The sequence below is a fragment of the Anabrus simplex genome, chromosome 5 (assembly GCF_040414725.1).
Source record: "Anabrus simplex isolate iqAnaSimp1 chromosome 5, ASM4041472v1, whole genome shotgun sequence".
NCBI classification, from domain to species: Eukaryota; Metazoa; Arthropoda; class Insecta; order Orthoptera; family Tettigoniidae; genus Anabrus; species Anabrus simplex.
The window spans coordinates 11,097,083-11,118,600 of NC_090269.1; the positions used below are offsets into that span (position 1 = coordinate 11,097,083).

Genomic DNA, 21,518 nt, shown 5'->3' on the forward strand with positions numbered 1-21,518 from the left:
GCGCTTACCCAGTACAACAGCAGTGCGCTCTATCGGTGCTAGTTCTATACATCCCTATTCTTTGGGAGTTTACAAGTTTTAAGTCCATTGGCATAGATGGCTGGGGAAATTGTACCCCTGGTACAATTACTATTGTTAATTTTATAATTATTATAATCATCTTCATTTATATTGTCATGTTGTACATTCTATCATTATTACTATCTCTACATTTGCTATTGCTACTACTATATAATTTTTAAAATGATTTGTTGTATTTTTTAAATTACATTTCTGTTAAAAAAAATTGTCTTGAAGTATAAGAGAGGGCCTTGAGCCCTAACTTTGCCATGAATAAAGATGAATTACTTACTTACTAACTTACTTACTTACTTACTTACTTACTTACTTACTTACTTACTTACTTACTTACTTACTTACTTACTAATAAGGATCAGAGAGAGGGAGAGAAACGTCAAAAATCATTGTGGGTGTTTTTTTGTGAAGAAATAATGTAAGAGGCACATCTGTTGAAAATGTAGGGGGGTATTGAGACTGGAATATCTGGATAATGAATATGAAACAAAGAGTGGATTACACCAGGAAGAACAGCAACATTTTTCTGTATTTTAAAAAATATATGACAAAAGGAAATAACAATTAAAATTGAAATAATTGATAAGGAGATTCAATACGGAACAATGAAATTTTTAACTTTAAAAGGAAATAAGAAAAATGTAAATAAACACTAACTTGTTTGTCCTAGAATATGTATTATTGTATTACATTTAAGACAAAAAGAAAGATATGGGTGATTGTGGAATAGGTTTATGTGTAATTTTAGCTGATGTATCCGTGCTTCGCTACGCGATTCTTAGAAAGACTTTCTTTGTGGTTTTCCTAACTGAAGTCAACTTAGGCCATTACAAAAACGTCAGTAGGAATGTAGCAATTAAAAGCAATGTTATCATACAAAATACTTGATCAAATGAAAAACCGCACATTTTCTCACTTTTAATGAACAGTGCCTATTGGATATTGACAATATAACAGTCCAATTGCCGACCTAACAGTTCAAAGTTCCCGTGCTGGAATTCCCAGGCTGCAGAAGCTGTGAACACTCCTTTGGCATTATTCTATTAAATATGCACAGTGCTCATTCCAATCAAAGTAGGGACTGAATAGCTCGAATGCTATAATGAACCAGTGTGTTACGTACCAGTAGTATCAGAAAATTTATGAACCAGAGGAGGAATGGCATGCTAAAGATGAAAGTTATCTAACTCCCCAGCTACTTCACACCAATATTCAGGCAGGCTGCTATACTTGGTACGACTGGGCGAGTTGGCCGTGCGGTTAGGGGAGTGCACCTGTGAGCTTGCATCCGGGAGGTAATGGATTCGAACCCCACTGTCGACAGCCGTGAAGATGGTTTTCCGTTGGCTCCCATTTTCACACCAGGCAAATGCTGGGGCTCTACCGTAATTAAGGCCAAGGCCGCTTCCTTCCTACTCCTAGCCCTTTCCTATCCCATCGTCGCCATAAGACCTATCTTTGTCGGTGTGACGTAAAGCAAATTTTAAAAAAAACTCGGTATACATAAGTAATCCCCATCTATCCCACCTGGGGGACTGCCTAAATGCAGATCAGTATTGATTGATTGATTGATTGATTGATTGATTGATTGATTGATTGATTGATTGATTGATTGATTGATTGATTGAGTAGCAACAGAAGATACAAAGCACATAACAAACAATTGTCAATGTAATATTATTGTTGATCAATGTTATGAGCTTTCTATATTGCAGGCTTTCATATTGTTTTCTTTCGACTCTGTTATATCTTACACAATTATTTATAGCGAAGACTAGTTTCTTATTCTCTGACTTTACAGACAGATTTTCATTAAATTCTGTTTACCCATTTTCTCGTGACTCGGCGCTAATAAGGACTTAGCAACAAAAATCAAAATTCATGAATATTGCTGTTATCATAACCGGTTCGGTAAAAATGTATAAGATGTAAATGGTTGGGAATTTAATACTATATAACTTTAGTTATGTTGTATTTGTAGTATTTGTCGATAGGACCACTAATAACTTTTTTTGCTTTACATCACACCGACACAGATAGGTCTTATGGCGACGATGGAATAGGGAAGGCCTAGGATTGGGAAGGAAGCGGCCGTGGCCTTAATTAACCCTCCAGTACACACGCGGAGTTTTGTTACACCAGTGCTCGCGCGGGGTAAAATATTACCCCATTCCTTCATGTATATTTACTGTAACTTAAAAATGAAATTATGTTCTTTTCATGACTCACCTGACTAGGGCCCTATAAATCAATAAAACACAATTAATATAACTCATAATATTGCCATTAATATATACATCTTGCAGAAAATGTATATCTTGCATAACTTCAAAGCAGACAATTTCGTTCATAACACTCAAGTTCATGTAGAACTAGAAATATGAACATGAAATATGAAAATCAGACTTCATTACTATATGAACACTGACGTTTATTCTCTTTTATTCACTATCGGTTTTCTTGTTAAGGCATTATTCACACACGGTACTAAAATGGTCTTGGCACACGTACTTTTCACACAGCACACAACAGTTTCCGCTTTTCTTGTCCCGACTTCTAGGACATAAAGCTCATCGTCCAGATGATCCTGGTGTTTTTCTCTTCAAGGGTGAAGCCAGGGAGGTCTGGGAAATTTCTTTCTTACCATTTGAACTCATTTTCAAGGCTTTCACTCTGATACTGCAAGGCAAAGTTGTTTGTGCCGCTCCAACAGCTATCTTAGGTTTCATCAGTTCCATAGCATTTGAACTTTCATCAATAAAAAATAAACGATGTCATTGGATCTGTAATGCCACGTATTTTCAACCTAGAGCCAGGCAAGTACGATGAAACTTTTGTGAGCACGAGTATGAACGTTTTAGGAGTCACTACGGTGCTCCATTTAGTCACACCATTACGTCCATATGTAGTTTTGGCAGGGCCTGTTTGAAGCGTTGTCGTTTTCACTCCCTGATGTATTGGCACAGTCCTCCTCAGGTAAGTCACTAACATCCTGTTCTGAGAGTGAATCATGCTCTGATGTTTTATGTTTTTCTCTTCACCATCGTCTTCTGAATCCACTAATTCTTCATCAGATAATTCAGAGAGAAGTTGACGAATTCATTCCCGGTCCTTGCTAATGTCCCTTGCTATATCACGACTCATATTTACCGTCTACACTAAAGTAACTAGCCATTCTCACAAACTCACACGCAAGAATGAAAACAAAATATGAGTCTGCCAATTTACTTCCGCCAGTGCTTGCATGGGGCAATATATTACCCCAGTCAACTTTGTCACTGCTGGAAACGTACTGAAGCACGAAGATTTATGATAGACATCTCAGAAGGCGCCTCACACTGTCCTCGATAGGTACTCAAGAGCCCAGTGTACAGTATTTGACAGAAAAAAATCTACGGCTGTTTTCCAAAGGTTGGGGTAATTTATTGCCCCGCGCGAGTACTGGAGGGTTAAGGTACAGCCCCAGCATTTGCTTGGTGTGAAAATGGGAAACCACGGAAAATCATCCTCAGGGCTTCTGACAGTGAGGTTCGAACCCACTATCTCCCAGATGCAGGCTCACAGCTGCCGCCCCTAACCGCACGATCAACACGCCCGGTGAATTCAATTTTATGCCTTCCCTTAAACTACCATTTCACTCAGTGTGTATAACATTATTTATGGTCTAGATTGTAGTAACTTATTCCCCGACTTTGTATACCGATTTTCATTATGACTACTAGTAACATACACATTTGAGAATTACATTCTAGACCTTCGCCTAGATTGTAGCGACTTATTCCTCGACTTTGTATACTGATTTTCATTAAGATAAGACCACTAATAACGTAAATATTTGAGAATTAATTTTAGGCCTTCCCCTAAACTACCATTTCTCTCAGCGTGAATATGATTATTTATGGCCTAGATTGTAGCGACTTATTCCCGGACTTTATATACCGATTTTCATTGAATTCTCTTCAGCCGTTTTCTCGTGATGCATGTACGTACAGACAGACAGAAATTACAGAAAATTAAAAAGTGCATTTTCTTGTTACTACGGACACGACCGATAAAGAAATACCATCTTTTTTTAAATTCTGAGCAATGTACAGAACAAAACTCTTATTTTATATATATAGATTTAATGTAGTAACAGACAAATGTTTGGAATAAGGATAATTTAATGCATGTTTCAAATAAGTGAACGCTCTCTCTCCAGTTTCAGGTGGTCCACAACTAAGGATGGGAGTATTCTATTCTATATTTAGTTCTTTCAATTTATCCTTGCCTCCACAACCATTTGTAACTCTATTTCTTTCCAACTTGCACCTGCTCCTTAGTCTTGGCATACATCACTGATGTTGGCATGAATCAGAAGAGCTTGATTAAGGCAAAGTTTATGGTATTCTCTAATCGGGGCATTGTATCTACATAGATGTGGTAAGGCAGTGTGGCTTAAAACTGGAGGCCACTGTGTTGTACACTTTGTTTCAGAAATCAGATTGTTGAATGTAATACAATTCCTAGGTTTGTGGCTGTAGTGACTAACTACATAATTACAATATTTATAATATTAGCTGCTGTGTTCATTACAAGATTTTTGAAAGAGCAAGTATTTTATTTGATTGGTATTTTTGACCATTTTGTAATTTCTTGTCCAATCTTACATGCCTTAACATGATGATAGATATCCTTATTTGTATCAAGCTCATTTGAAACTTTATCTCAATGTTCATCAGTGCTTATTCTGTCTTGCTGTGTGATTCGTTTTTTAGTTATGGGCCTTTAGAAGGGACAGATTTACACTGTGGTGTACTTGACCATCCTCGCTTAGATCTGGTTTGTCAAACCAAAATGTGTATATAGGGCTAATTCCATTGATAAATTTAGATTCAATGGCTGCACAGCAAAATTAGATGATTAAATATTATTGCCTTCCATATTTCTTTTACTGTACGTTAATATTGGATATATATTATCTTGACAAAATGAAATTTCAGACAATATGGAAGAAAAACATAACAATTAAATAATTATCATTATTACAGTGTCGTTGTTTGGGTCATCAGTCCATAGACTGGTTTGATGCAGCTTTCCGTGGCACCTTATCCTGTTCTAACCTTTTTATTTCTACATAACTATTACATTCTATATCTACCTCTAATCTGTTTATCATATTCATACCTTGGTCTACCCCTGGCATTTTTTCTGCCTACACTTCCCTCAAAAACAAACTGAACAAGTCCTGGGTGTCTTAAGATTTGCCCTATCATTCTATCTCCTCTTCTGATCAAATTTTGCCATATTGTTTTCTCATGAATTTGATTCAGAATCTCTTGATTCGTGATTCAGTCTGCTCATCTCACCTTCAGCATTTTTCTGTAACACCACATTTCAAAAGCTTCACTTCCATACAGTGCAGCACTCCAGATGAAAGTCTTCACAAACGTCTTTCTGATTCCTATGTCGATTCGAAGTGAGCAAATTTCTTTTCTTAAGAAAGGCCTTCCTTACTTGTGCTAAATTAAATTTCCAGAATTGCTGTTCTAGGCACTGAACTGAAACATGTATTGTTTTACAAATAAACAGTAAACTCTACAGTGAATATTCCAGAATGAATAGCTGTAGGTATCTCCACAGGGATGTGAGGTGCCAGTAGCAGCTATAATATTAAAATGTTCTTACTTCCTGACATCTTAGACTTTTTATTAGGCATTCAAGGTTTACTTATTCTAGGCTGTCTATATTTAAAAGGCATATCTGGGTCAGTATACAAAACTTATTTCAGATGTAGTCATGTTCCAGGCTCCGAATTCTATTGTGCAGTTATTCCAAGACAGGTCATGGCTCTTGGCTACCATTCATTCTTTGTAAAAAGTTTCCCTCTTTATTTTGTGGTCTTGACATCACATGATAGTTAACCTCATCTACAGTGAAAGTCAGAATTTTTTGGACAGAATTATCTATACATGTAATACCCTTGTTATTAAAGAAAGAACAGGTTATGAATTTGAAATTACTAAACTCTGAATTTAATGCCTTCGTGTGTTGTTGTTGTTGTTGTTGTTGTTTGAGTCATCCGTTCATAGACTGGTTTGATGCAGCGCTCCATGCCACCCTATCCTGTGCTAACCTTTTCATTTCTACATAACTACCGCATCCTACATCTGCTCTAATCTGCTTGTCATATTCATACCTTGGTCTACCCCTACCGTTCTTACCACCTACACTTACTTCAAAAACCAGCTGAACAAGTCCTGGGTGTCTTAGAATGTGTCCTATCATTCCATCTCTTCTTCTCATCAAATTTAGCCAAATCAATCTCCTCTCCCCAATTCGATTCAGTATCTAATGCCTTCGTAGGTACTGTAATTATCGAAGTGCGATTTGTAGATGAGTTTGCTAAGTAATAATACCTTTTACTTACTTCAGATACGATAATTTTTTGGTCAATATATTTCAGACAGGAGATGTTTAGCTATACAAGGCATGCTTTGCACTTGTTATGTGCTGTGCACGTAGGTCCCATTCAGTGCCTTTCTCATGCACAAAGCAGATGCAACGATTCGTTAATGAAATGGAACGCAGAGGATAGAACAGTAGGCCTACATTTGATCAAAGGCAATTAGTAATATCATAAAAAAGGGAAAACATGTTGACAAATCACAGATTTGCTGAACATGAAGCAAAGTACTGTTAATGATATTATCTGCTGATACAAATTTCAAGACAGAATTGAAAATTTGCCGCAGACAGGTCGCCTGAGGGGTCCTTCTACATCAAGATTACAAATGTATTGAAGTGCCTGTGGTGTCCCTAGGAAGAAGTCTCTTAATTGTAGTATGAAAAGTGAAAAAAATCCACATCTTACTATATCCACTATTACTGCTGTAGTTGAGAGCGAGTTTGGAAAGAAGTTCAGTGGGAGTACAATCCGGAGGGTGTTATATAAAGGTGCTATTACGGGCAAACTGCAAGAAGGAAGCCTTATATCAACAAAATAAATAGGATCAAGCGACAACGATCTGCTAAGGAGAATCTTAGCAAAGACATAAACTGGTGAAAGACTGTAATTTTCTGCGATTAATCGAAATTTAACGTTTCTGGCTGAGATGGGCGCACCATAGATTGGACGCAGCCCATTATCTTCAGATTTTTAAAAACAACTTGGAGAATAGTGCAGAGAATATGGGAGCTGGGGACTGTTTTAAGTTTTATCAGGACAACGACCCGAAACATACGGTCTATAATGTACGGCTGTGGTTGTTGTACAACTGTTCTAAAGTTGTGAATTCCCCCTACAAAGTCCAGACATTAACCCCGTGGAGAATTTATGGGAAATACTGGAAAACAACATCTGGGAACTTCCTATAAATTTCAAAGATGGTGTGATGAGACAACTGCAAGAGAAGGGGGAAAAATTGTCCCATTCCACCACAAGAAAACTCGTGGAGAGCATGCCGAGATGCCTGGCTGAAGTGCTTTGCAGTAAGGGAAGAATCACGAAGTATTAATATTCCTACATGGACTCCATCCTTCATATTTTTGTTGTACTAGTACTTTTGTCCGAATATTGATGAACAGGCAATTTTGTATTATTGTAATTACATTCATAAGTTTCAAATGTTTTGTATATCATGAAATGAAGGGTATATTTATTTTTGGTATCTGTATGTGTAACTATTCATTCTAGAGTAAGCAAAATTAAACTATGTGTATGTTTGTTCTAAATCTTTTTATGTTAAATATAAAGGAAGTCTGCCTGTCTGAAAAATTATGACGGTCACTGTATATGTATCTTGCTAATTTTTTTTTAAATTATTTATTTATCTATCATATGGAATACATGAACATTATTTATAGTTCTACATCATGTATTGAAGTGCCTGTGGTGTCCCTAGGAAGAAGTCTCTTAATTCACCACTGTTAGATGTTTGTGGGCATTCTTAAAATAAGTGCCTAAGTGGAAGCTTCACCTTTAAGTTATGGTGAAGGTCTTTTCCTCCACTTGCTGATTTGGTGTTATGCTATTATAAAGGGTTGTAATGCCTTACTTAATGCCTGTGTCTAGAAAGCTCTGTACGTATATCACAAGAATAGTTCATTGAAACTACGCGCCTACCCTGTGCAGTGTGTTTGAGTAGAATATTGTGTAGAGGGTGTTAGATTATTAATTTTACTTAACCAAATACTAAAATTTTCAAACTGACAGGCGGAATACACATTTTTCTTCCATTATCCTTCTTTCATCATATATCTATTAAAACCTCGTTAAGACATATCGGATTTCATATGTTACAAATCTTATGAAAAATACCTTGTAGAGGAGAGATGTGTTCACTGCGACAGCCAGGAATCCACCCGTCAGCCCCCAGAAGTACATTTACCTTTATGACCTAATACAATTTGTCCCGCACCATTGTTCAATGCTTAACTACACAGGAGCATTTCCATTGGCTGAGACACAATCGGATATGACGTCACTCCCAGCAATTGAGTAAACATTAATTCCATTACCAACCCGTGCACGATAAAATCACAAATACATGCAATCTGTAAAGAAACAATGTACAATACAGAACAACAATAATTCACTATTCACCTTACCTTAATGTAGGGGAAGGTACAGCAAGTTTGCAGCTTTAAAAAATTTGTTCACCCTCGTGTCAGCAGGAAAGTTCTTCTTAAACAGGAACTCTGCCAAGTAGCCAGCAAAGTGGGCTTTCCTTCTCCCAAAGGCAGGAATAAAGTACGACCTGTGCTTGATTTGCCTCTGCCTGTTCTCTATATTTTGGTTGTGTACTGGCGGTCAGTTCCTTGGCGTCACCCTTCTATTAGCTCTGTATCTATGACTACTCCTCCTCCTATCAATGAATTGAATAGGGAACATGCATGATCCGGGGTTTTAATTAAAAATATGCTAATCTGATTCAAAATTTCATGCAGAATTCAAAAATGTGATCAGAATGTACAAACAATAACTCCAAACATGATAAAAATCTACGAAAATGTCACGTCACGCAAGTACGCGTTCTCATTGGTCTGACGTCATCGTACAGGTTGACTGAATTAGCAGACGAAATAACACATTGTGTGCTGTGAGAAGCAGGATACACTTCGCGTATTGCTACTTTATGTTAGTGTCTGGTATGGTTAAATTCGAGGTCTATACATTGGATAATAATCTGAGTGGTATATTTTAGACTTAAAATGAATCCTGCGCAGACAGTGAGGCAGAAAACTTATAAATGGTGTAGAGTTCCGATGTGCAATAGCACATCTCATACCATACCAAACAAATTGTTTATAAACGTTCCAAAGACGCTAAAAGAAATGGATTTTGGCGAGCCGGAGAAATGGTGGTGATATATCGGAAAAGTCTGCATTTTTTTTTTTTTTTCTTGCTAGTGGCTTTACGTCGCACCGACACAGATAGGTCTTATGGCGACGATGGTATAGGAAGGGCCTAGGAGTTGAAAGGAAGCGGCCGTGGCCTTAATTAAGGTACAGCCCCAGCATTTGCCTGGTGTGAAAATGGGGAAACCACGGAAAACCATCTTCAGGGCTGCCGATAGTGGGATTCGAACCTACTATCTCCCGGATGCAAGCTCATAGTCGCTTTTGAAGATTTTAACGTAAGATTAATTTGTTTGAATTTTCAAATCACTTTTCCATGTCAGCTGTTCTAGTGGTAAAACTTTAAATTTTAATGTATGATGCTTTATTTAAATGCTTCAATTACATCTTGGAATATGAAAGTAATAAACAGTGCATTAAATAATGCTGATTATTAAAGTATTCTCCAAACCTAACCTATGTTTAGGGTGATACATGTCTAGATAATAAATCAAAGGGGTTATGAACCATTTTGACAGCTCTAATTCTACCAATATATCTTGGCATGGGACAGTTATGTATGTCTTTATTGAAGAGCTTAATTGGTAAAGAAATTTAGGCTATATCTAAATACTCTATAATGTAACAAAGAATAGGCGTGTGCATCATGAAAGGAAACAACGTGAATTTAACAAATGTATAACTCTACACAAAACCAATGCTTGTCTGTTACGGTCTTATAAGTTAACAATGCTCAATTATAATAATTATCATAATATTAATGAAATAAACAACATAATTGCACACAGGTGAAAATAGTGATATAGGTGTTTAAAATATCCAACTTAGCCTAAGTTTTAGGTTATACAAGCCAAGTCAATAAACCGAAGGGTAAAAATACCGCGCGAGTTGGCCGTGCAGTTAGGAGCGCGCAGCTGTGAGCTCGCATCCGGGAGATAGTGGGTTTTGAACCCCACTGCCGGCAGCCCTGAAGATGGTTTTCCGTGGTTTCCCATTTTCACACCAGGCAAATGCTGAGGCTGTACCTAAGGCCACGGCCGCTTTGTTCCCATTCCTAGGCCTTTCCTGTCCCATCGTCGCCATAAGACCTATATGTGACGGTGTGACGTAAAGCAAAAAAAAAAAAAAAAAAAAGTAAAAGTCACGGCACCCAAAGACATTCCTGTATTGAGCGACTAAAATGTCACCAGGACACTTTTCTTTCCTGATATGCTCAGCTTGTTAAAAGCCAAATGTAATTAATGTTATTGGCTTCACGCCCCGCTAACTACTTCTACGATTTTCGGAGACGCCGATGTGCAGGAATTTAGTCCTGCAGGAGTTCTTTTACGTGCTAGTAAATCTACCGACACGAGGCTGACGTATTTGAGCACCTTCAACTACCACCGGACTGAACCAGGATCGAACCTGCCAAGGGGTCAGAAGGCCAGCATCTCAACAGTCTGAACCACTCAGCCCGACTTGTGAAAACTAGATGAAGTCATATTTATCTTTATCATGTTTAACTTTTTCCCTCCACAAAGATATTTAATTCTCTTTCATGGGCCCCGAAAGTGGGTAGGCCAGTTGTCCCAACCATAAATATATATTTTTTTGGGAATTATAGATTATAGTACTAATGATCTTTCTTTCCATCTTTCTTTCTTTCTTTCTTTCTTTCTTTCTTTCTTTCTTTCTTTCTTAATCAGTTTATCCTTCAGGGTTGGTTTTCTCTCGGACTCAGCAAGGGATTTCACCTCTACCACTTCAAGGGCAGTGTCCTGGAACGTGAGACTTTGAGTATGGCGATGAAACTGATGAGGAGGGCCATTACCTCGCCCAGGCGGCCTCACCTGTTATGCTCAACAGGGGCCATTTGGAGGATGGGAGGATCGGAAGGGATAGACAAGGAAGAGGGAAGGAAACGGCCGTGGCCTTAGATGCCTGGAGGAGAAGTAGGAAAATACGAAAAACCACTTCGAGGATGGCTGAGGTGGGATTCGAAACCCTTCTACTCAGTTGACCTCCCGAGGCTGAGTAGACCCCGTTCCAGCCCTCGTACTATTTGTTTTCAACTTTCATGGCAGAGCCGGGAATCGAAACTGGGCCTCCGGGAGTGGCACATATTAACCACGGCACCACAGAAGCGGACTAGTACTATTATGCTACCTATATGTTTATGTTAGTGCTGAAATCCGATTTCTTACTTTACTAATGCTGAAAGCCCGAAAATGTAATGTTATTCTTTAATAGGGGAATCAGTCTAGAAGGAAATGTTGAAAGTGATGTGATATCTATCCAGGTTCGTTGTTATCCTAATACTATGGGTTACAGTACACTGCACGTATATAAAAGACGCCACTTACAAACTTGCTTGTTATCCGCGAATTTCTGCGGCCACAAAAGTCACATTTTTCAAGAATGATGACATCTACACATGGTAGATTGTCTGACTGTGCTGTTTTGAACCTTTCTTCTGTCATTTCGAAGTTATTCGCGATTATGAATAATAAACAATCGGCTTTTAGCAACGGCTGATGCACAACGGCTGGTAGAGCTCCATGCGGTACTGGATCGTGACGTCACAGCGCGCCGCTTACGTCAGAGGCCGTTTCACTCGCCTTGCGGAAAGGCACTATTAAATATTTTTTTTAATGGTAGAAAACAAGGCAACATACCACAATGTAATACGTTTACGTACTATTTCATTGGTGTACTTTTCAAAAAAAATATTTTTGAAAATGATGCATGTTCCCAATTGAATGGTTGACAAGAAGGTGCACGAATCCTTCAAGTTCTAGGCAATCATAGGACTTCTAGCAGTCCGAAATTATAATTGTGCCTGGCAACACTCACTCTTTAATCACTGTGAGCTGCCTCCTTATCCCTTTTCTCGACAAAAGGAACAAAAAAGTTTTTATTCTTGTCTCTCTCCACCTCTCCAAATAACCACTGTCCTTCCGTATGCCTTCCTCGATTTACTTCAACTTTTCAAATTTGCTTTCATCAATTTCTATCATTACGTCAGGACCACCTATTTTTTTCTTATTTGCATCTACCCACACCACACAAACTTTCTTACAAAAGTTGCACCAGTCAACTAATAGTAGGGCCCAGAGGTTTGGGCAGTATGCACCATAGAATCGACATGTAACCAATTTCAAATAGGAATAACTTTTGAGTCAGCAAAGAAAGTATTTTTCCATGCACTCGCGTACCAACGGCATTGGGCACCCTCTTGGTTTTATCGATGACTGCTGAAAATTGTCCGAATGCTTTTCTTAATCACAGTCAATTTAACGTCACAACCACACTTCTCACACACTCTCTTACTAGAAAGCAAGTCGTGTTGTTGATAGAATTCCACTAAATATTAAATTTCTCATGATAATTCCAAACAAAACCACAAGTACTAATCGCGCACCCACTGCACGAAGCCATATTAATAACCAACAAAGGTAATCAAGAAACAATCGACAGTCATTGGCAGACGTCACATTACCTTTGTCATTAGCTGCACGTAAGGACAGCTATGTCAGCGTTAGCTTTTTGCCACTATCCAACATAGAATACTCTGCTATCACTGTACTCTTCTTCACTGCCCTAACCGGGGGGCGTACCAGGAGACACACTTGCTTTATCATAGTCCAATGGGTTTGTCACTAGCTGGACTTAACCAATCCAGACCAATGGCTTTGTCACTAGGCGGACCTAATCAATCCAGACCAGTGGCTTTGTCACTAGCTGCTATCACCATACAAAATGCTAGAGGCCTAACAGCCGCTTCACGGGCCTAACCTGGGAGCTTACGCTTCCAGATCCCCTCTACTTCATCGTAGTCCAATAATTTTTCCTCTGTGCCAGTCCAAACCAATCCGCTACTTCATAAATAGAAAAGTAGTGCCGCTGCACCTAACAATGTACGACTATATTAAGACATACCTGCCAACCCTTCCGATTTACCCGGAAACTTTCCGGTTTTTAACTCGTCTTCCGATTTTCCGATTTATTTTTACTTCTTCCGATTTTTCACTAATATAACCTCTAGTACCGCCAATACTCTTCCCCTTCGATAAAGGATAAATTCTTACGTAGTTGTATAATTTACGAAACCTTATGTTCAAGCGTATTTATTTGTTGCTTTATTTCGTGAGTGATTCGTCCGTCGCCTTCGTGTATCGTGTTTCCCGCTCACCACAACAGCGTGTGCGCTTTATGCAGCTGGGGATTCGGGGCGGCAATCGTCCTGCAAGCAAGAGGCTAGCGCGCGCTCGCGACTCAGTTAATCGGGACGAAAGAATGAGTTTGTGTTGTTCTCGCGCTGTTGACAGCGTTTCTGTGCGCAGTTTCGTCGGAGTGGTAGGCCACGTGTTTTTTCCCCTCTCTGTCAAAGTCGTTTGTTAATAATGTATGGGACATATTGAATTGTTCTGCATGTGATAGTTTCGCGTATTTAAGTGCATAATTGTAATTATTTGAATGTTTTTAAGGGGGTTCTTGTCGGTGACAGTTTCTGGCATTTTCTTTTCTCGTTATGGCCAAAAAATATAACAAACGTAATCTCCAAGTGTTCAGAGATACCTATAAATTTCCGTTCATTTTACCGTCTAAGGGAAACTACCGCGCCGTATTTTTCGCGTAATTAACGCCCTTGCATAATTTACGTATCCCAATAATTTTTGAGTCCAAAGTGGAGAAAAAGAAATGTTCACGTATTTGACGCACCCACAACTTCGAACATCCATCACTCAGCTCCGGATGCGTTTCGAAATAAAGATGTCAACTATACTGAAGTAGCAGGCTTCCTATCGCGAAACAGGCATTCCACACACAGGGCAACGTGCTGTTATTAGCCGTCAGGAAATCCCACTGCACTAGTTTTACGAGTGTTTCCGGTACGGGACATTCTGAGATCTCAAACTTATTTGTCAGTCCACAGTATTCCAGTAATACTGCATCATACAAACTCGCTGTGATCATTTACGTCGAGACATACGGGAATAGAGCAGCGGGCAGCAAGTATTCAGTGTCCAAATGAAACGTGCGCTACCGCGGTAACAGAAGTGCACTTCAAGCGGCTAACAAGTCTCGCAAAGCATTTCGCGGACAAAAAGCGGCAAGTTTCCGCAAGTAGAGGATTATCTGCTTAAATATATGATTTTGTTGCGCAATGTTGCATAAGCCGTTTCTCACAAAATGCTGTGTTTAAAAGAATGAGAAATAGCCGCGGCACATGGAATCGGTATCTCGGATTTGAAGGTTAGCCGAGGCTTGATTAATTTTCTGAAGAGAAATGAACTTTCTCTTCGACGAACAACAACATTATGCCAAAAAATGACGAATGATTTCAACCATTGTCATCGCTTTGTGATTGAGAAGCGTGAAATGAAGGAATATTTGATCTCCCTTTATAGGAACCGCACGTCAGACGCCAATCAGTTTCCGTACGCCACAAAGTCGAACAATCGATAAGAAAGGAACATATAGTGTTATAGTACGCGCTATCGGAAGCCAAAAACAACGATGTACTGCAATGCTTGCTGATGGCAGAATGCCTAAAGCAAAATTTCCGCGAGTGATCCACGTTCGTATTCAACAGAAAAGGTGGATGGACACGTCACTCGTACAAGATTGGATACGAACGGTTTGGGGTAATGTAGCAGGGTCCCTCCTTCGATGCCCGGCTCTTCTCGTGTTGGATAGTTTTCTTTTTTTTTTTTTCGGTATGCCATTCAGGTCGTATTTTCAGCTCGTAATGAGAAGAATATTTTCTAGTGTCGGTACTTCAAACCCACGTGTCTAACTTATCTAATGTACCCTAATTTGACTTTTCAGGAAAAAATCTCACGCTGGAATTTTACGCTGTGTGACGATAATTGCAAATGAGTTGAACCAATTGTCTTTATATTATATTTGATGTATCTTTTAAATGTAAATGAATTATAAATAATTTGTGAAGATCTGAATTCCTTGAATAATGTACGCATCCGCAGTTGTCGCCTGTATTTTTCGTCGAAAAAGTGCGTTAATTACGCGAGAAAATATGGTATTATGGATTTTGTTGTGTGTGTCGGGGTGACATAAATATTATTATTCGTATGTGTCATAAATGAGAGTGATTAGGTACATTTTCTTGTAACCATTTTTATGTTTTCTTTAGTTTAAGATTTTAAATTTAATGATCAATTCGCATTGTAACTGTAGATATGTATGCCTTTTATCCTGACCTATTTTCATGTAGACAGTGGTGAAATATACGTGATGAAATCCAAGAATTAAAAAATCTTCCTATTTTTGGGTTCTAAAAGTTGGCAGGTATGTTAAGATGAACAGTTGGCAGCCCTGTTCACCGCACAATCATAACCATCGCTAGAAGTCAACGAGAGACAAATAAATGACAATGCAATCGCGCCTAGATGTCTGAGCTGAAAAAGTGTTGCAAGTAACGGAACTTTTGCCCAGTGGGTTATTAAACATTATTCTCTGGTCACACTCTTTGACAATGAATTGGAGGTTACACTTGACCCTGTGCGACTGGCGGCTGGCAGGAATGACTTTGGCTGCCATTTTGAATAGAACAAAATTTCAACCAACTTCAGTGATTGAATCGAAACTCGAAGGTGCGAGTTCAAAATTCATGACTTCTGCACGCTTTTGGATGCTGACGCCAGTCCACATTCTGACAGATTTTAATTTTGTCGTCGTTAGTAAGGCATTTCACGCCTTGTTTCGTATCCGTAACCAAGCTATCACAAGACAGTTATGCAACACGTTAGTCAATTTCACACAATTATGTTCTTAATCCAGATGTAGGCTACCGTATCACGTGCCAATTATTCGCTACACTTCACTGTACCACTCAACATAAAACAAATTTCTAACTTCTGTATGGAATGCAAAATACAAGCACAAATAGGCTCACTGTGTTATTCAGCAATCTAGCTGCAAACCAGCAAGCAAACCTGAACATTTCTGAAGCTAACAGCTTGCTTCCCGAAGGTGCAACTTATCCTGTGAGGTTCAGGAATTCAAGGCCTTTTCCCGTAACCACGCAACTGTGGTGACGACACAAGTCAAACATAGGCAAGAGATATCAAAATACCCAAAATCAAAAAAATTAAAATTTAAACAACAGGATCCTCATCACATGTTGAAGAGCTGGTCTCCGCCCAAAAAAACCGGAGGGTAATTAACAATGTTTGGTATGGTAAGAAATAGTTTGAAATACCTTGAAAGAAAGACAGGAGATTTTTCTTTGTAATAAACGGAGTATTATTTAATTAGAGAAAGGAACAAATTACAGTACATAAACAGGAAGAATGTCCTCAAAATAGAATACAAGAAACAATTTAAAATCAATTAATTAATTAATTAATTAATTAATTAGAAATTAAATAAGGGCAATGTTAGTGACACAAGTGTACCAAAATACCTAAATTGGTAAGACGTTCACCAAATCAGAATGCAAGGATTAATTAAAATCAGTTAATTGATCAATTAAAAACTTATTGAGGACAGCATTATTGACATAAGTAACCAAATACAATAATGGGAAAAAGGCGTCCTCTAAATGCCAAAATTAATTAAAACCAATGAATTATTAAAGACCTAATGAGGACTGCACTAGTGACATAAGTAAACCAATACAATAATGGGGAAATGACATCCTGTAAATTAAAATGCAAAAATTAGTTAAAACCAATGAATTAAATAAATGACCCAGAGAACTGTCTTTAGAAATATAAGATTTAACAGGACCATGGTCATGATTCATAAAACAGGCAGTCAACTTTTTTGGTAGAATTGAAGAAACGTATCTCCCAGTTTAAGAAAGTACCTCGACGTTACATTTAATTCAGAGATTTCACCCCTTCCTTTTTCCTATTATCACAACCATGCAAATACGGACCACAGAGATTTCCCCAAGGGGTCGGATCTCAAATACACTTTTCAGAAGGGTAAAATTAATTTAAATTAGAAGGTATTAACAGTATCAATCATAATGAACCATTTTACATTTTAGTTACAGATTTTTAAAAAAAATTTAATGGAACCAAAGATAGAACGCAGGCTGCAATTACTTCCTTGAGATCCAAAAGATGCAAACAGTTCAGAAAGGAAAATAAAATCCAGAAGTTATTTGTGACCAGTTTCAGGAGGGAGAATAAAACTGGAATTACAATGACTTACATGATGTTCCCGGGTAGTTGCCAACGCCTTGGCGTCAGAAACTCTGTTACACAGGTCAGGAAATCCAGAAAGTATTAATTAAGATGAGGACATCCTCCACCAAATTGAAGAAAAGCATTAGTTCTGAGGGTAGAAAACCCTCGTCCAACTGAATTTTATCCCGGCTTCTTAACGTAGGCCGAAGCCAGACACTTTTGTGCCCACAAAACACATCTGACTCGCATCATGGCGAATGATTTACTCATCACTGCCAGGCAAGCTCACACCAAGCAGAAGTCACTCCTAGCTCGGTCAAGTGATCTGATGGGTTGGAAAGAAAACGAGCCCCAAGATAGACTCGCTCCAAAGGAGGCCTGACCCGGGACCCAAGAATATTACTCGTGGCGAGTTAATAAAATACATAAGACATTAAAGATAAAATATAGCTCCTAGGGCGGAGATGATACAATTAAAATTTAGCAACATGGAACCGCACAGTAGCAGAATACAAGACGGAATTAAATTCTAAAAGACACAAATTTCTACAGCGATATAGCTGGACCAAAAATATAGTGGGAGAGGCCTAAAAACACGTCACCTAGGTGACGCTGAGAAATCGCGTTTCTTTCACAAGGGATGACAAATAAAATTTTCAGGGCTGGATAAAATGTGATCATACTAAGCGGTAATAGAAAAAATTTGTAACGCGATAAGCAAGGTATTTTTATATAAATATGATACGATGAGAATAGGGACTTCAAATTTACGACTTGTTCAGCGGGAAAGCTTGTTAATGAGGAACGAACTAATGAGGCTTTTTATGAAATAAAATCTAGTTGCAGGATACACGCTGAAGCTAATAATCTTTGAAAAAGCACACACTACCTACTGCATTTGTATTATAAATTTGATTCAACAAACTTAAAACATGGGGATCCTAGGTAATTAATCACTATATCAGTAATATTAAAAATTGAGTGGAATGGCATCTGTATGTTAATTTTTTTTTTTCCTGTAACCTACAAATTTGCTAATCTTACTTTAAAAGCTATGGTAGTTGTGACCGTTTTTTAAAGAGAAATTATATTAATTTTTTATTTTTATTTTCAGTCATATGAGAAGCAAGGATTTCATTCTGGTACTCCTCCACCTTTCAATTTGCCTGGAAGTCAAAGCACGGCTATAGCTCCCAGTGGAGCTTATGCTCCGCATTTGTTTATTCCTACCATGGCTCCTCATCAGCAGCATCATTCGACTACGTTGATGCATCAGCCATTGCACCAGGTGAGTTTAAAATTTACCCATATTGTCTTCTCTATTAAAACTTCTCATAAAATTACTTTTCCTGAGACTTTGTATCGAAAATAAGTCTAAAGGAGATCAAGCTACCATCTAAAGAAGGTAATGATGAGGTTTATGAACTTTGTTCAAGCTATTAATTTCTTTTATTTTTATTTATGACAGAATACTGTAAGAACTGTATATATATGCAGGATTGTCATTATGTGTATACTTCGTGTATCGTTACACAAGGTATACGCAATAAGTGAGATTTAGTGCATGTTGTGGAACCATAAATCCATGGAAACTTTTCCCTTTCAAGCATGTAGCGTGTGTGTTATCCTTGGGTTTTCTCAAATATTGTACATTTTATCTCAATCCAAGAACGATTCACTGGAATTTAGGAAGTGGCTTTACATACCTTCTCAATTGAATTACATAAACAGCACTGTAGGATTGTAACACCTTAGTCGACAACACTCACATCGTATTAAGAAATTGCCTTCAGATATTGAATCGTCATTGAACATCAATAAAATAATGATACAGCTCTGTGCTTTTCATGCATTTTTATGTAGGAACTTATCTGAAAGAATATAAATTCCTTTGCAGAATGTAAGATATTTTCAGGCCTTGAAACCACATTGTGTTTATCTGGTCCTTCTATAATGCTCAAGATTTGCAGGAGTAAATTCTCTAAACGAGCATATTGTGTGTTATTGATCAGGGTGATTTGGATGTTGCTGTAGATATTCGTTCTGAAATCTGGTCACAGTGTTATTACAAGAAGTTACACTTCTGTTTGCCAAACCAGGACCTCCTTGCGAAGTTATAACAAATGAAGTAACCTTTGTTAGCCGCCATTAATATTTGTGTATTGAGGAAGATAGTAATATTTGCATAACACAAATAGGATGAGATTGGTAAGTTAAGCATTATTGATGTGTGGATAGTGAGAATGCAAAGGATTATTAGCTGGGTTTTTTCCTATCAGATTTCAAAAGTCTCGGGGCAAGCAAGAAGGATTTAAGCTCTTGATGTAATGAGGGTCAGCTCCTGAGCTTCTTCAGTACTGATAAATGATTTCAATTTTTGCCTTCAAAAGAGAATAAATGGGTTTGAGAAAGTAGAAGGTAATTTAGAGATCAGAAAGCATTTTCTGGGTATATGTGCTTGACTGGTATGGGATTTTTTTTTTATTATTTTTTTTTTTTTCTTCAAATTAATTTGTTTCTCAGGGTCAATTTAGAGTACCTGGTACAAATCACAACTCTTGTCTTGAATTCTTGAACTCTGTTGTGAATATATTCAGGTGAGTTTAGGTAACTGTCTCATCTCAAGTCAGTTCAGTATATCTAGATGTGAAACATAGAGATAGTGTATTGTTGTTGAAAAATTTGTAGAACTTCCTTATAAAGTAAGTTAGAAATCACTACCCACTCTATGCTGCTTGTGCTCTTCTGCTTATGCACGTATTACCATGAATTTGTTGAATTGAGCGTCTAAACACTTGTGTTCTTTCTTTTGGGTCTAAATGTTACAAAAGTGTATAAATATATTTCATTTGCATTTCATGAGATTTGCTGAGTTGAGAAAATGACTTGATCCATTAGTAGTTATTTGTATACAAGTGTAAGAAAAAAAAAACTATTAAATCCAGAGGGCTGAGACTAGCGTTGAAAATCAAGAAAGTAGGAGAATGGCTGCAAAAGCACAATTTTGTTGAAAGTTTCATCAGAAGCAACTGCAAATATGCACCCAATCAACTAGACAGAAGCCAGGTGAGCTTTATTTACATGGACATTCTTGGCTAAGTTTGTGCTATCTATAAAGTCCAGAATGTGTGATTTTTGATCCATTTATGACAGATTACTACATTGAATTACACATACATACACTGATTGAATTAGGTAAGTACAAGTCTCTGGCAGGGTGAAGGACTTTGCCAGCGTGTAGTAGTCCATTTCATCTTGATGACAGTTGGCATTTCAGGGAGTCTTGGATTCCGTAAGACACCAGAAATGTTGTTTGGTGACCACTGCGCGGTCTCCCATAATGCTCAGAGATTGGTTGGAGCTGGGTCCAGAGTTTGCATATCCCTGTCAATAGCACTCCAGATATGCTCAACAGGATTGAGATTGGATGATCCTTTGTGTGAGTCAAGCATCTCAATGTTCGTTGAATGTTCAGCGAACTAGTCAACCACAGTTTAGGAATGAAGGGCTGGCACATTGTCTTGCTATAAGCACAAGTCTCCAGCAGGTTGGTGGAGGTAAACAAACAGGTGGACAAGATCTGTCAGCAGGTCCTTGTATTATTATTCATTGGTGAAGGACTTTGGCAGATATAGCAGAGGTCCCATATCATACCCGGTGAACAGTCGTCATATGAGAATACCATCAACACCAGCCTGAACTGTACCCTACTGGCAAGAGGGATCCATTGTCTTGTACCCTGCCATCGGCGTGTACCAACTTGTATCTCGTTTCATGTGTCCAGCCAACCTATTTCCATGCTTCACGAGTCCGATAGTGGTATTCTTTTGGCCTTGGACGCTTGGTGAGCAGATGTACTCTTATAAAACAATGGCTTCTGCACTGTTTTGCAAGGAGATGGTTCTTGGTGGTAAAGCTGCTCACACTTCATTATCTAGCTCTGAATTCATGAGCGATCTG

The 21,518-nt window shown here is 38.2% G+C and overlaps 1 protein-coding gene across 2 annotated transcripts in view; it reads left to right on the plus strand.

The window, feature by feature from the left end:
• The window catches only part of lig (lingerer), a 612,955-nt gene that overhangs the window by 459,029 nt on the left and 132,408 nt on the right, over positions 1-21,518 (plus strand). For both annotated transcript variants that reach the window (XM_067146761.2, XM_067146762.2), the window contains exon 18: positions 18,673-18,846. In XM_067146761.2, the coding sequence (XP_067002862.1) occupies positions 18,673-18,846 (174 nt within the window). The remainder of the gene's footprint in view (positions 1-18,672; positions 18,847-21,518) is intronic.